This window comes from Lycorma delicatula, chromosome 1 (assembly GCF_047948215.1).
Source record: "Lycorma delicatula isolate Av1 chromosome 1, ASM4794821v1, whole genome shotgun sequence".
NCBI classification, from domain to species: domain Eukaryota; kingdom Metazoa; phylum Arthropoda; class Insecta; order Hemiptera; family Fulgoridae; genus Lycorma; species Lycorma delicatula.
This window is the reverse complement of record NC_134455.1, coordinates 143,417,620-143,434,993: the sequence shown is the minus strand read 5'-3', so window position 1 is coordinate 143,434,993 and position 17,374 is coordinate 143,417,620. Positions and strand designations below refer to the sequence as shown.

Genomic DNA, 17,374 nt, shown 5'->3' with positions numbered 1-17,374 from the left:
TTAACAAATTTCCAAGCATATTTAATATTTATTGTAATGGAGTTTTTTATTTCTAAATTATAATTATTAAAATCTCTTCTTGATAGAAATTTACATAGATGTATCAATCTAGTGAAATCTGATAAGTTTCAATTAGTTGATCATTTTGATATTTTTTATTTGCATTATTAATCTTCTGAATAATCGAACTCTCTAAACTGTACCATGACAGAAATTTTAGTTTAGTAACTTTCTTTTTTGGAACATATAATTCAAGGCCATTGTACGTAAACATATAAAGACATTATTGCAGTTCTCAAGGAATAGATTGTTTAAATCAGATTCAGCAAGAAACTTACCCAAATAATTGTTTAGCATAGAAAAATTACAAGAGTTAAAATCTTAGGTCCAGTCATTCTAGTAAATACAAGTTACTGATATTTCAAAATAGTAATTTCCTAGTAAGGATGGTAAATATCATAAGACAGTATTATTCAAATGAAGATAAGTTATATTTTTATTATTCAAAAAAATCAAATCAAGTAATACATTATTTGTGTTGTAGGTTTCATTTATCTGATAAGTTTAATAAAGTAATAGTATCTGATAAAATTTTAGACAAAGATTTTATATGTGAAGTAGTCTTCTGATTGTAAGTTGGATAACTGGCATGCATATTTAATTGTTTTATTTATACCATTTTATGTAAGTTTTCTAATTCCAATCTCAATTCTCTATGATAATTTCTTTCCATAATGGTTTGATCAAAACTAATCATATCTTCAATTTTTTGCAAAATTGATAGTGTGTTATTATAAACTTTTAATATTATTTTGATAGAAAAAACTTTATCTTATTTGATAAAATTTTTTTGAGATAAAAATGACTAACAGTTGCATTATCATTCAATACACAAATTTTATTTAAATTTTCCCTAATTGCATTAAAATCATACTTTATATTTTTGGACAAATTTTTAAATTTAATTCTTTTATGTTAGATTATATTATTTTTGCATGAATTATGATTGTTAATTGTTTCAATAATTCTAAAGTGATCTATAAAATTATTAGTTGGAGTAATGATTTTTGTTCATCAATTAATTCGTTAATTTTAATTTCAACATAAATATAATTTGATTGCTTCTTAAATTGCAGTAAAATTTTCAGACCTGCTGACAATCTTCACAAAAAAATTCTAAAGTTCTGTTATTCAGTTCAAGTCATTTGACTTCAGTAATAGTTAATGTGCATCTATCAGAAAAAGCATATGAGTTTTGATCCACCATACCTGCAGTTAAAAAAACTGCATTTTGCACAAGTGGTAGACATAACCTCAAAATGTAGATAACAGGAAAACAGTAGAGTACCCATGATAAAGCAAATATCTTTCCCTTGAAACAGCTAGACAGTATGCTCACCAAATAGAAAATATTTTCCGGTTGTCCAAAAATCAAAGTGAAAGACAGGCTTTGAAATCGAAGTGAAAGAACTTCACATGTTGTTTTATGGTTAGACAGCTAAATAGCCCAGAATTGAATCAAATATTGCTTTAAATGCAATACAAACAAGTATATATTGAGTGAAAAAAAAAACAATCTAAAACCATGTGTATAGTACATTCAAAAACCAACTATCAGTAATGGTGCAAAATTGAAAGAAAAAGAGGAGAAACAGAGAATCCATATTACTCGCATGACATTTACCTGATTAATCTATTTCTAACACCTTGTTCAATTTAAATTAGTGAAAGGAACTTTGTGCTTATTGCTAGATGTATCCTAGAGAGCAACTCTTTGATTAATTCCCTAGTAAATTATATCATAGAAATATTTTTTGTTGAAACAATATGTTCTTCTTTGCCCCAAAAAAAACAGTCTGTAATATTTGTGAATGCATTAACTAGAATTATCCTTCCTTATGAAATGTGTTTGTTAAAAGCTTAGTCAAAACTTTCAAAATTAAAAAAGACTGATATTTAATAAATTTTATTGCTGATTATCAATAGAAAGTTAAAAAAAAATTATTAAACTTAACATTAATGTCCCATTAATAAAGACTGTTCTTTAATGAAGTAATCTGTTCTCTAATGAAGTAATTAATTGAGCTTCTACTGGAAGAGACAAAGCCAGTAAATGATAAGAATTTTAAGTTTAAAAGCAGATAAACTTAAAAATATGTGTAAATCAAACAAAAAATGTAACTAAAAAACTGCATTTTTATGAATATTTTTATGGTTCCCCACTAAGCAGAAGATCTTGTTTGACCTTCTGTCAAGATACAATACATTCATTATATCTTGATAGAAAGTTTACATTTCTTTGCCTTTTTACTCTATCTGTCTTTCTTATGGTTGTACATTTTTTAAAGCATCTTAGGTACAACAGCCAGGAGTCATAGTTGCTTTCTCTTAAAGAGTATTGAGTTCACTAAACAACTAGTATCTATGGTGATTATCACTAATATTTTTGTGGGCTTTGTATGCTCAAATCCAGCAGTCTGTGTGGCTTTTTGAAGTCAGAAACAGAAAACCACTTCTCAGTTTCCATAATAAGTCTGACATGGGATGTCAGGCTAATGTTATCTCACAGCTATAGTGTAATTTTCTTTGTGAGTCACACGTAACTCTATCCCTGGGCTACATGAACTGATCAACAGGTTAACATTTATCTCCAAGTTGTATATTACAACATTAAAATTTTGGTGCATAGTATTGTTTTTTTTTTTTTTAGAAAGCCATATCCTCAGAGAATAATAGTCTGTTCAGCAATTTTTTTCTTGTGAAGTAACAAAAACATTCAATTTTTTGATAATTCATGTGCATTATGATTATTAATATTTTGATATTTATTAATTTTTCCTTAAAAAAATGTGTGTGTGTGTGTGTGTGTGTGTGTGTGTGTGTGTGTGTGTGTGTGTGTGTGTGTGTGTGTGTGTGTGTGTGTGTGTGTGTGTGTGTGTGTGTGTGTGTGTGTGTGTGTGTGTGTGTGTGTGTGTGTGTGTGTGTGTGTGTGTGTGTGTGTGTGTGTGTGTGTGTGTGTGTGTGTGTGTGTGTGTGTGTGTGTGTGTGTGTGTGTGTGTGTGTGTGTGTGTGTGTGTGTGTGTGTGTGTGTGTGTGTGTGTGTGTGTGTGTGTGTGTGTGTGTGTGTGTGTGTGTGTGTGTGTGTGTGTGTGTGTGTGTGTGTGTGTGTGTGTGTGTGTGTGTGTGTGTGTGTGTGTGTGTGTGTGTGTGTGTGTGTGTGTGTGTGTGTGTGTGTGTGTTATGAGATTTCTGTATCTATTTTTGTCAGATTCTATAGATATGGCTGTATTGGCCTCTTTTATATACTTGTACAGATGTTAAGATATATATATATATTTTTTTTTTTGTCTTCAGTCATTTTACTGGTTTGATGTAGCTCTCCAAGATTCCCTATCTAGTGCTAGTCGTTTCATTTCAGTATACCCTCTACATCCTACATCCCAACAATTTGTTTTACATATTCCAAACGTGGCCTGCCTACACAATTTTTTCCTTCTACCTATCCTTCCAATATTAAAGCGACTATTCCAGGATGCCTTAGTATGTGGCCTATAAGTCTGTCTCTTCTTTTAACTATATTTTTCCAAATGCTTCTTTCTTCATCTATTTGCCGCAATACCTCTTCATTTGTCACTTTATCCACCCATCTGATTTTTAACATTCTCCTATAGCACCACATTTCAAAAGGTTCTAATCTTTTCTTCTCAGATACTCCGATTGTCCAAGTTTCACTTCCATATAAAGCGACACTCCAAACATATACTTTTAAAAATCTTTTCCTGACATTTAAATTAATTTTTGATGTAAACTAATTATACTTCTTACTGAAGGCTCGTTTCGCTTGTGCTATTCAGCATTTTATATCGCTCCTGCTTCGTCCATCTTTACTAATCCTACTTCCCAAATAACAAAATTCTTCTACCTCCATAATCTTTTCTCCTCCTATATTCACATTCAGTGGTCCATCTTTGTTATTTCTACTACATTTCATTACTTTTGTTTTCTTCTTGTTTATTTTCATGCGATAGTTCTTGCGTAGGACTTCATCTATGCCGTTCATTGTTTCTTCTAAATCCTTTTTATTCTCGGCTAGAATTACTATATCATCAGCAAATCGTAGCATCTTTATCTTTTCACCTTGCTTTCATCTTTCAGTCATGCATCAAAAAAAGATTTTTGATGCATGACTAGTTAAACTAATTGTTCTGTATTCTTCACATTTATCTGCCCCTGCTTTCTTTGGTATCATTACTATAACACTTTTTTTGAAGTCTGACGGAAATTCCCCTTTTTCATAAATATTACACACCAGTTTGTATAATCTATCAATCGCTTCCTCACCTGCACTGCGCAGTAATTCTACAGGTTTTCCGTCTATTCCAGGAGCCTTTCTGCCATTTAAATCTTTTAATGTTCTCTTAAATTCAGATCTCAGTATTGTTTCTCCCATTTCATCCTCCTCAACTTTCTCTTCTTCCTCTATAACACCATTTTCTAATTCATTTCCTCCGTATAACTCTTCAATATATTCCACCCATCTATCGACTTTACCTTTCGTATTATATATCGGTGTACCATCTTTGTTTAACACATTATTAGATTTTAATTTATGTACCCCAAAATTTCCCTTAACTTTCCTGTATGCTCCATTTATTTTACCAATGTTCATTTCTCTTTCCACTTCTGAACACTTTTCTTTAATCCACTCTTCTTTCGCCAGTTTGCACTTCCTGTTTATAGCATTTCTTAAATGCCAATAGTTCCTTTTACTTTCTTCATCACTACCATTCTTATATTTTCTACATTCATCCATCAGCTGCAATATATCGTCTGAAACCCAAGGTTTTCTACCAGTTCTCTTTATTCCGCCTAAGTTTGCTTCTGCTGATTTAAGAATTTCCTTTTTAACATTCTTCCATTCTACTTCTACATTTTCTACCTTATCTTTTTTACTCAGACCTCTTGCGATGTCCTCCTCAAAAATCTTCTTTACCTCCTCTTCCTCAAGCTTCTCTAAATTCCACCGATTCATCTGACACCTTTTCTTCAGGTTTTTAAACCCCAATCTACATTTCATTATCACCAAATTATGGTCGCTATCAATGTCTGCTCCAGGGTAAGTTTTGCAGTCAACGAGTTGATTTCTAAATCTTTGCTTAACCATGATATAATCTATCTGATACCTTGCAGTATCGCCTGGCTTTTTCCAAGTGTATATTGTTCTATTATGATTTTTAAATTGGGTGTTAGCAATTACTAAATTATACTTCGTGCAAAACTCTATAAGTCGGTCCCCTCTTTCATTCCTTTTGGCCAGTCCGTATTCTCCTACTATATTTCCTTCCTTGCCTTTTCCAATGCTTGCATTCCAATCTCCAACTATTATTAAATTTTCATCTCCTTTTACGTGTTTAATTGCTTCATCAATCTCTTCGTATACATACTCTACCTCATCATCATCATGGGCGCTTGTAGGCATATAGACGTTAACAATCGTTGTCGGTTTAGGTGTGGATTTTATCCTTATTACAATGATTCTATCGCTATGCGTTTTGAAATACTCTACTCTCTTCCCTATCTACTTGTTCATTATGAAACCTACTTCTGCCTGCCCATTATTTGAAGCTGAGTTAATTATTCTAAAATCACCTGACCAAAAGTCGCCTTCCTCTTCCTACCGAACCTCACTAATATTCCTACTACATCCACATTTATCCTATCCATTTCCCTTTTTAAATTTTCTAGCCTACCAACCTTTTTTAAACTTCTAACATTCCACGCTCCGACTCTTAGAATGTTATTTTTTAATTTTCTGGTGACCCCTTCCTTAGTAGTCCCCACCCGGAGATCCGAACGGGGGACTAGTTTACCTCCGGAATATTTTACCAAGGAAGGCGCCTCCATCATTGCTATATGAAAATGCAGAGAGCCACATTTTCTTGAAAAAAAAGCAGCTGTAGTTTTCCATTGCTTTCAGCTGCGCAGTACTCAGAGGACTGAGTGATGTTGATACGGCCGTTTAAATCATTCTGACTCACACCCCTAACAACTACTGAAAGAGCTGCTGCCCTCTTTCAGGAATCATTCCTTAGTCTGGCTCTCAACAGATACCACTCCGATATGGTTGCACCTTCGGTCCAGCTACTCTGTATCCCTGAGCACTCAAGCCCCCTCACCAACGGCAAGGTCTCATGATTCATAGAGGACGAGATATATATTACCATAGAAAATAGTAAACTTAATAAAACTTACTAGAACACAAGAGATCTGATGAACATAAAATGCAAGAAATTTATGAATTCGACTTTTATTTTTGAAAAGAAGACAAAAAAAATAATGGAAGAGTAGTAAATGAGAAAAAAACAAAACAAATTATATTGTGCTATAAGTTTCTTATAAAGTCACCAAAGGATTGGAAAGGTGAGAAGACACAGTAAAATCAACAAGTAAAATCTTAAGCAATCTTGCTGATGAGATGATTTCTGAAATTAATACGAAAGAAGCTTACATGTGACTACAAAATAGAAATATATAATTTAGTTATTCAAAAATTATCAATTGCTTTCTTATTTTAAAGAGCTGAAATGACAGTATATATAAAAAAATTTGTGGTGGTATATAGAAATGTACTTGTTTTATTGTTGGTTTATGGTGGCGCAAGATGTTATTAGAGGTTCATGTAGTATTATGAATTTATTATATAAACATTTATTCAATTGCATAGATGTTAACCGAGAAATCAATTATGACTTGATTGTTTGTATATTGCCCAAGGATGATCAAAGTCTCCAAATTTGAAGTATTACAAAAAGTATTAAAATTACAGGAAAAATTTGATGAATATGATAAGCGTCTTGAAACCTTGATTGTTTAGAAGTTTTATCAACCAAAGAATATGTTTGCTCTGAGTGTATTTAGAGAAGATAGGTAGCAAGAAAATGCTTTTAGTAATATTTTTTTAATTTTATTTTTCAGTAAATGATTAATTCACTACCTAATCTGGAGACTTATGTGTGGGAATATGAAAACAAATATTTCTAATGAATGAAAAATGCCAAGTCTAATGGATTTGAACCCAGAACCTTCCCTTAAAGATATAGTTATTACTACTCTACTATGTAGGTTGGCAGACTTTTAAGAAGAGAAAGATAATGAGAAGGTAGATTCAGAACATGAAGATCAGGTGGTAGTGAATATAGAGATAGTAGAGGTAGAGTTAGTGACAAAGCAGAGTGGAGAACTGTGTTTATGAGTAAAGCTTGTGTGAACTCACAGCATTATAAAAAAAAAGAAGAATGGATTGTCGGTTTCCCAAAGCTGATCATATGAATTTCAATTGATGCTCTTTGCATAAAGATTTGGATGTTTACTTAAATAAATCCAACATTAGAGTAAGTTTAGTCAAATCCTTCATGTGCCTTCAACTACTATGGGTTTTTTAAAGTAAATCATTTTTCTACTTTTTCTAGAAAATTGTTTACAATTTACATATACTTGTCATCTTTATGTTATATTCATTTTAGTTTGTTTGATTGCAGGTATTGTTCATGGTAATTATACTTTAGAGGGTGTTTTGGTACTCATCAGGCATGGTGACCGTGGACCACTAACACACATAAGAAATATTTCATCGACTAATTGTGCTGGTTATATTGATTCAGAATTTCCATCATATGAAACATATTTAGAAAATATCACAGGTACTCCGTTTTTATATCAGTTCCTTGGACCATTTCATGGCTTTCCATTAATGCCTGGCTCTGAGTGCGCTTTAGGCCAGTTGACCCGTGTTGGTATTTCACAATTGCTTGCTACTGGTAAATTACTGAGGTCGTTGTATATTGACCGCTTAGGTCTTTTAAATGTTACAAGTCCTGGTGATATCGTTGTTTACAGCACTAGGTATAGAAGAACTATACAAAGTGGCGTTGCTCTGTTATATTCTCTTTTAACATCTGATGGTCTTCACAACATTGCTCTTAAAGAAAGTCAAAGTATGTCGTTTTGTTTTGATGATTGTGCATGTCCTGCGATAGATCTATATCATAAAAAATTTTTACAAGAACTATCCAGCCATCTTAAATCTCATCCTGCTGTTATGAAGCTAGTGAAATCTGCAGCTGCTGTAGTTTATGAAATGTTAGATAAACATCTTTCATCAGACCCACATGCTTTAAAAGATGCTTTATTAACATACGTTTGCCATGGAGCTAGGTTACCGTGTTTGGAAACATACACGCTTCCAGAAATTTGTGTTAGAACAGAACATGTTACAGGTTTGTTTGCTTATATAGAATGGGAGGCACGACAATATCCTAAGAGTATTAATCTTCGCAGAAGTTGTCTGTTAAGAGCATATGGACTTCTAAAAAGTATAGTTATGTACATGTTAAGAATTATGTCAGAAAGACGTCCAAAAATAGTTATATATTCTGGACATGATAAAACTATATTGTACCTGGCTACCGCATTGGGGATCATTACTGACACTACTGCATATCCACAATATGCTTCTAGATTCATAATAGAGGTAATTTTAATAATATTTAAATTGCAATCTAATTAGCATAATTAGCAAGGCTCCCATTTGTTTGTCTCTAATAACACTGATAGACAAAAAAAAATATTTTTTAATGTTTCTCTGAGTGTGATATCATTTCTTGAATTGCTCTTTTGTGGCATTACAGATCTGTAAATACAATTATTCTATCACCCTTAGTTATAAATAAATTTAAATAAATTACACCTCAAACAAAATTAAGGGAAACTATAGTTAAAATCTGTAAAATTTATAATTTTGCATGGCCATACCTGTGTTAGAATGATTTCACTGATGCTTTTCTTTTATAAATAGCCTCAGACGCATCCCGAATTAATGTCCAACAATAATCAGCTAGCATGTTAGTATTCCATTTCCCTTTATACCGGCTTTCCAACACTGAAATGTCTTGGTGGAAACGTTCACCGTGTTCGTCACTCCAAGGTTGTCTGGGAAAAAATCCAGATGTGAGTGGAGGAAATGTATTTTCAAAGATGTATTACATCCCATAGCTTTATATCAAGTAAGGAATTGATTAACAATATCATGGTAATTGTCGGATTTCTGTTTGCCAAGAAAGTTTTTGCGAACGTCTTTAAATGAAGTCCAAGCTGCACTTTCTACATTACTTAACACTCAGTTAAATACATCATCTTTGACCAACTCTCTTATTTGAGAACCAGCAAATATTCCTTCTTTAATTTTTCCTTCACTTACATTCGGAAATTTCTGCCTGATACAAAAATCAGGACTTTTGTTCTTCATTGCTTTTACAAAATTTTTCATTAGTCCTAACTCATATGGAGAGGGGGTAAAAATATTTTTTTTGGTTTCAACTAAGTGTTCATGAATAATATTATTTCCATTTGGAATTAAGTAGTCTCGTTTCTTCCGCTCTTTGCTAACATAATGTTTATCCCTAGCTCGGCTGTCCCATTCGCAAAAAAAAACACATGTACTTAATATAGCCTAACTGCATGCCTAACAAAATAGCTATAACTTTCAAATCACCACATATGTTCCAGCTATATTTTTTATAATTTATTCTCTCAAGAACGTCTTTCATGACATCGTATGTCTCTTTCAAATTAATAACATAAGCGATTGGTATCGAAGGATATTTGTTAACATTGTGTAGTAGAACCACTTTTAAACTATACTTGGATGAATCTATGAAAAGGTGTCAGTCCTCAGGTTTATGAACTTGTCCTAAGTGCAACATAAGCTCATCAATATTTGTGCAATTAACCAAATTATTTTCATCAATAAAGTACTGAGAAAGCTTTTTTTTTTTTGTCAGCTTCAAAAGCCCAAAATTGTTGTATTTTTTCGAAGTAAATTCCAGCCTTGCAGTCTTGATCCTAACAGTTCAGCTTGATTTTTTGATAAATTTAAATTCCTAACAAAGTCATTTAATTCACCTTCTAATATAAGATGTGGCTTATTGGAAAATAATTAAAAATCAAAATCATTTTTGTCTTCTTCAGTACTGACTCTTCATAGTTCTTTTGAGACGTATATTCACAGGTGGCTCAGGAACTAGAATAATTTCTCTGTGAGATACAGGCCTGACTGCAGATTGCAATGAAGGATATTTTACAGTATGTTTAGATTTTTTAGAAATTCCAGACACTTTTTAAATGAGAGTAACAATCTGTTACATGATCCTTTGGTTCACTCCAGACCATAGGTACACCAAATGACAAAGCCTTCCGTTTACCTTTCAGCCATCCCCTTAAATATACAGAACAATTTGTGCATACTATATGAGGAGCCCAAATCTTATCCTGATCACCAGTTTTACACTGAAAGTACGAATGATATGGTTTTTTAATTAGAGGTGTAACGTTTTTTTCTATTTGATTTTACGCTTAACTTACCACATACATAACAAAAGGCATCCACATCATTCACACAATTTTGAGCCATTATGACTTTGCACTGTTAACAAACTTAAGACAGCAATAAGACTTAACAAAATTAATTCATTCCTAAATCCAGTGCTTAATACAAACAACACAGCTGTCTTTTCAGTTTCATGTTTTGACCTGCACAGACATAATTAATCTTGTCCATGAAGACTCACTCTTCAGTATTAGATGTGATGTAATTCTTTGTCTAGTATTGTTTATTTATAGCTTACAAATTATGTTAACAAAGTTAAAAAGTAAAAAAGGAGCTAACAATTTACAATATAGGAGCTTAAAATGCTAACTATACATTGAAAAATGAAAAAATCTTTTAATTAAAATTAAAAAATTTTTCAAAAATTGTGGGTGTAGAAAGATTCTGAGTTTATATTCGTTTTCAGCATCAAAAAACAGATTAAAATCATGTATCACATGTTAGGAATCAAAAATTATGTTTATTAGTGTAATAAATGCATAATCTCTTACATAGCAGTAAAGTAATAGAATGCTTATGCACTAAACATTGTTCTTTTCTTTAACTGGTATTCCAGTCAATAATGCAACGTAGTTATTGATAAAAAAAATTTATGTTATGAACATAAATTTCATTGAATAATACATTACTTTTGAGAGATGATGACATAATTTACGCTTAAAATAGGTAGATTAAATACCCTTTCAAGTGTTTCAAATGTTAGTGTAATTAAGCTATTCACATAATAAACTTCACCAGAAGAGACAAACAAGTGGTAGCACTATAAATATTTTCATTTCCAAATTTTTTTTGGCTTATCTCTTAATATCAAGAGAATATTTTCTGGATAGATAAGTAAGAAATCTGTTGGTTATTCAAATTTTAGGTTATGGTTTGTTAAGGTGAATGTACGTTTTCTCTAGTTTATGTGATCTTTTTTCGTTTTCTCTTAATTCTTCAATCTTCACTTTCACAGGCTGCAACGGAAAATTAAACTCTGAATCCAAGTGTTATTTTTATTCTTGGCATATTCCTTTTTCTACTACCCAGTTTTTAAGAGAAGAAAGGTAAAGATGATATGCCAACAAAATATTGGCATGTGTATAGTTAAGTTTTTTGACAGTGAGATAGACTGATACCACTTTACACATGTTATTACCTCTGATTCCTCTGTTGTATTCTCCTTCTTTTCTCCGGTCCCTCTTGACGGTCCAGCCACTTGCGAGGCTGAATCTTCAATAGGCAAATATCCTTGTCATCGCATGTCTTGTTTTTGGACTCAGGAAGGAATTCTGCATCCAATGATACCCCACACGGGCGGGTGCCCCCCGAATTTTTTTTTTGGGGGAAAAATGTATATCCAAAAATGGGGTCGAAAAAAATTGTGGGGGGTCAAAGGGTAGGAAAATTTATGGATCGGATAGATCTTGAGGAAGTTTTGGGATATTGCAAATACTATTGAAAATATGAAGGAAAAGGATTTGCCCGTATAAAAGTATGTCTAACACTTAGAAAAATTTCCGTCTTATAAAATTGACGATAAATATTCCAAGTCCTTGTTTACAACTATTGAGTGTAACGTAATCGGCAAGCCTAGACTTGCCGATCAACTAAGAAAATTTTCACTCAATACTATATTATAGGTATAACCTCAAAGTTATAAAAAACTAACTCAAAATTATTTTTAACTCACTCTGTTACTTTGAGAAGTCTTGTTTTATCACTTAATGTTGAATATAACAGTTACAGCACCATAATAACTCTCCAAATGCCAAAGAAATCAACAAAATCACTTCACTTGTACTCAGAATTTATTAGTTTTAAAAAACACTAATAACTTTTTAAGTCCGTCATCAAAACTCACGAAATTTTGTACTTTAGTCCATTATCCATACCTCGAAAATGTTCAATGTCCAGTTCCAATAAATTATCCAAAAAAACTGTAAAAACGCAGAGCGAACAAAACCAGTGCGACCACTAGGAAATCTCCAATGTCCGCATGTGAATAGAGTTCTGAGAACTCTATTCACATGCGGTTGAATGTGTTGTTCTTCTCAGTGTTTTAATAGGTACAGTCCAAATGGATTTTGTTTGTTTGACTTGTATATAGTTTTAAATTAATATGCGTTAGCTTTTTAGATACGTATTCTTTTAGTGACATTTTTTTATTTATTTGTTTTATGACCCAATTTCTTCTCCATCTTAATACAAAATGTCTGTGCATGCATAATTTCTTGGTGATTATAAATTTAATATGATTTTCAAATCTAAAGAAAGATAGTGTAAGATATTTTATTAAAGTGTAAGATATTTATGATACCTGATTTATATCTAACAGTATTTCTTTAACTGAATTTAATTTACCTAATTTTTTTTTAGCACTTTTTAAGTATTTCTGTAATGGATGTTTTAAAATTTTATAGAAAATTGCATTAATTATAAAAATACTTCATTAATTTAAAATCACATACAGTGATTGCTTGTATACAAAGAGCACTAGGAAAGTCATATATTTTTTATAATTTTTTTAAAATAATTTCCACCACATGTTATACACTTCTCCATTCTTCAAAAGCCTGTCCTGTTTCATCAGAGATCTGGGCACACTCATTGTTCCAAGCCCTAATGAGGTCCTCTTCGCTTGTATAATGCCTCCCATTCAGTCTGTTTTTCACCTGTGGGAACAGCATAAAGACATATGAAGCAAGGTCAGGACTGTAGAGAGGGAGTGCTCTTAATAGTGTTTTACTTCAGTGCTGGCCAGATTCTCAGAGCAAACTTTGAAACTGACTGGAGTGTTATCGTGATGAAGAAACTATAATAGCCCTATGGAATACAACCTGAAAACCATAAATAGCCATATAAATAACCATTGATGAAGCCATGATTTTATATATATATATATATATCATAAATAGCCCTTTGGAAACTTATTACATTTCATAACGTTGAATAAATCTAGCAGTTTACTCATTACATTTTGATAATAAGACATAAAATTCAAATTGTGTCCTTGGTTGTTAAGATTTCAAAATTAATAATTGATGTTGAGATCAAAACTTAGTTTCTTTAAAATTAAGGTAATGGATTATTATTATTTTATCTGGTTCTTAAGCTCTTGTGGTGAATGTATTTTCTTGAGGTTTTGCACATGTAAATCATCATTTTCAGTAAAAGGTAGTTACATTTACTGAAGGGAGATATGAATATTGTACAGCTTGGATTAGGACAACTTCAGTTAGGTCTATTTTAAAGAAAGATACTTTCATATATTACGATCATACTAAGGTTTTTACCGTGAATTTTATAATTATGAAAAGACATTACAAGGAGTTGAAATTCAGCTGTTATATTTTAATAATTTGAGGCCTAATTTAAGTAACAGAAAATTATGTCAAAACCAGATTATACATGTTAAATGTAGAAATAGATATGATAGAGTTTAATCTTAGGCCTGATATTATTTCTCATTTACATCAATGAAATTGACAGTAAGCTGATACAGGGTAGTGCTAACATATATACATTGATATGTCAGTCATCTGTATGGGCAAAGACAGAAAACTGGGTAGATTATCCTCAATCGATGTTTATCCGAATAAAAAATAGACCAATTTTAAATAAATAAAGATAAAGAAAAAGTGTTATTGGATTTTAATATAAATTTTAAGAATTAACTAAAAAATACCCGTGAAAAGAAATTTTCTAAATATTATTATGGCAAATTTCTAGGGTTATCTAGTAAATATCGTTATAGCATTAACAGCAGCAGCCCCAAGATTTTATTATGTCGCATGTGAGATTTGTAAATTTTTTTTAATTATGTAATCAGATTCTAATTTACAGGTAGATTTTATAATTTACAAGAAGACCCAGTCTGTGTAAATATTAAACTGCAATATACATAAAATCTCACCTTCACAAAAAAAAGTTTGTAATATCATAATGCATTAAATAATAAATTTAATATTCACACCAAACATTATAATTAAGGTTGTTTTAAAATATATTTAAATGGAATCTAAACAATAGGTGAAATTCCATGTAGTGTTAAAATGGAGATTTCACATATTTGCCCCTGAATATATCCAAAAGTGCATTTTTTTTAAATTTGAAAAAAACAGAATTTTTGCTCCCTAATGTGTTGTATATATGGTAAACATTTCATAATGGGATTACAATGTGATCAAAGTGAAATAAAATAATGAACTTGTTAAAAGTTTATTAGTCGTTTTCAATTAATAATGCACTTAATTAAATTGAATTTCTTTTGTCACACAACTTGGGTAATATTGTTTGCATATTTTTGAGAAGGGTGTAATGAAGTGCATGTTGTATGTTTTTGGGAAGAAGATTGGCATGTTGCATGTTAGTTTTATATTTCTTCTTATTTTTCTTTGAAGTCACTGGGATTTGCTTTAAAATAAAATAAATAACGTTGAGATGCTGTATGTTTATTTTTTTTAATCCTTATCATTTTCATGCTTTACTTTTTCTCTAAAACTGTTCAGTTTTCTGACAACTACATGGTTTATAAATGTTAGAAGGATGTATGTTTGCTATAATTTGATTTAATAAAAATCACATAGTGACAGCCGTAACTAGACTTCCATGGTGGAGTAGTCTCTTCACCATGTCTTTCATGCAGAAGATTCAATCTCACCTACTCAGGGTTGGTGTTTTACTAATGCTAAAATTTTGTATTTTCATAAGCAGTTGTAATGTGGTATTATCTTATAGTTGTTAAAATGAAATGAATTAATGTGATAATATATTTCTTTTATTCATTTATTTTAGTTATGTGTAGTTTTTCATATAAATAAACATATAGTAGTTATGTCACAGAAAGAACCTTTTATTGTTCTGAATTTTGAGATTTTTGTAAAACTGTGTGCTATATGATTTAGAAAGAATAATAGTATTACAGTTTTATTACTATATGACTGAATGTATTCTATGTGTACTTCGGTTGCTACTATAATAAATTTATTTATAATAAATTTAATTTGCTCACTTTCTAAATTTGTATATTATACTTAAAAAAAAACCATTTTAGAGTTTTGATTTAGTTTCTTTGTTTGTGGTTTTGTTGTCACATTCTTTTATTGGTACTCATATTGAAGTTAAAGAAATTCATTTATTATGTAATTATCACAGAGTAATCAACTTGTCTTTTCTCTATTCATTTAATATGTAATTTTTGTTAAAGTTATTTCATTATGTTTCATAGAATTCTAATTAGTTGAGTTTGTAGTTTTTATTATGTATTATTTCAGCCTCCTCATTAAAATAAGACAGACAAAATATCATTTTAATAAGTCTGTACACTTCAAAACACATACTGATGATTAAAAAATATACATAACATAAGAAAATATATTCCTTACATTAACTGGCATACTTTGAAAATTTAAGAATTCTCACTCTAACTGACACATCTACAATGCAACTAATCACTTTCATGTTATATAAATATTCACTTCTTTTACAAATTTTTATCCAAAAATATATAAACCCATGTCAGCCTTAACTATGGTAAAGAACTAGCTGCAATTTAATATCTAACATTATTAAGGGCTAAATACTCAGATTTACAGGTAATACATCATGAAATATAAAAAAGTAATCAGAAACACAGTACAGCTAGTGAAAGAAATATGTAAAATCATCCAATATCCACTAACAATCACTGAACACTTTCAGAAAAGACACTCTGTTTGCAAGAAGACCGAGTAACTTAAGATCATATTACAAATAAACGTTCATTTGTAAACTTAAAAATCCAGGATTGCATAAATCAAAATGGAGTTACTGCCACAAAAATCACATCAGTCATACGCAAAGACACATAAGCCACAGATACAAAGAACAAACCCGACCTATACACACAAAATCAGAATACATCTTTGGAAACTACCTCATAGAAATTCAGGGTAAATAAATCACTTATTTCTATTAAATTAAAATTCCATAAGATAATTATTTGAAAATCATTTTAATTTTTAACATAATTTCCACCAACATTGAATTAACTTATTTCATCCCTTTATTTTGCATAAAAATCTACTACATAAAATTCTTAGGGATGCTGTTTTCAGCCATATTCACCCCTTATATGTAACATGTTCATCATATGCTGTTTCTAGAGTTGATTTGAAATTTTGAAAGTGTGAAAGGGAATTTCTGTTTAAATGTGTAATCCATAATTTCACTTTCTTTACAAACGCATTTATAACACTTATCATATCTGAAAATTACTATATCTCCCTTGCAATTCAAGATTTAACTCGCTTAATTTTGAGGTAATATCTGCCAGGAAATATAAGTCTAGTAGCAATGATATATCATCAAGTTTGTGATAATATGGTCCAGGAGATGATTTTTAAAAAAATCTCTTATTTCATCTCTCAGACAGCAGAATTGTTACAGTGTTTTACTCCTACTAAGCCACCTTACATCTGCATGAAGAATTACGTCACCAAACTGAATATCTGATATATTAAAAAAAAATATTTTAAAACAATTGATGACATGTAGAAGACGATCTGATGTAGTTCACCACAAGAGTTAAAATTTTCATGAAATGATCAAACTTTAAAACCATTGTGCATAAAGCTTCCTGGTGGGTCATTCCATGTCAAATCAACAAGCCTCACAACTTGACCAACACTAATTTCAACAAAATTCACAGGATTGATCATATCTGTAAAGTGATGCAAAAAAATATCTTTTTCAGATTTTTTAGTCGCTCAGTTTTTTGTGTAGGATCCCGTAAAAATTTAAAAAATTGCAAAAAGCAAAGTTCAGGTAATTACAAAAAATTAACTTTCTCAGCTCCTATGAGAGCTAAAGAGCTAATTTGGTGTCATTTTAAAGTTCTTGAAATGTGCCTTCATTTGATATATCACTTGTAAGATTTTGTGACATTAATAGTTCAAGGTAACCAAAATA

At 30.9% G+C, this 17,374-nt stretch overlaps 1 protein-coding gene across 1 annotated transcript in view; it reads left to right on the top strand.

Moving 5' to 3' along the window:
- Nucleotides 1–17,374, top strand: part of LOC142323404 (2-phosphoxylose phosphatase 1) — a 39,024-nt gene that overhangs the window by 18,122 nt on the left and 3,528 nt on the right. Inside the window, exon 5 of the mRNA XM_075362978.1 lies at nucleotides 7,539–8,530. Within this exon, the coding sequence (XP_075219093.1) occupies nucleotides 7,539–8,530 (992 nt within the window). The remainder of the gene's footprint in view (nucleotides 1–7,538; nucleotides 8,531–17,374) is intronic.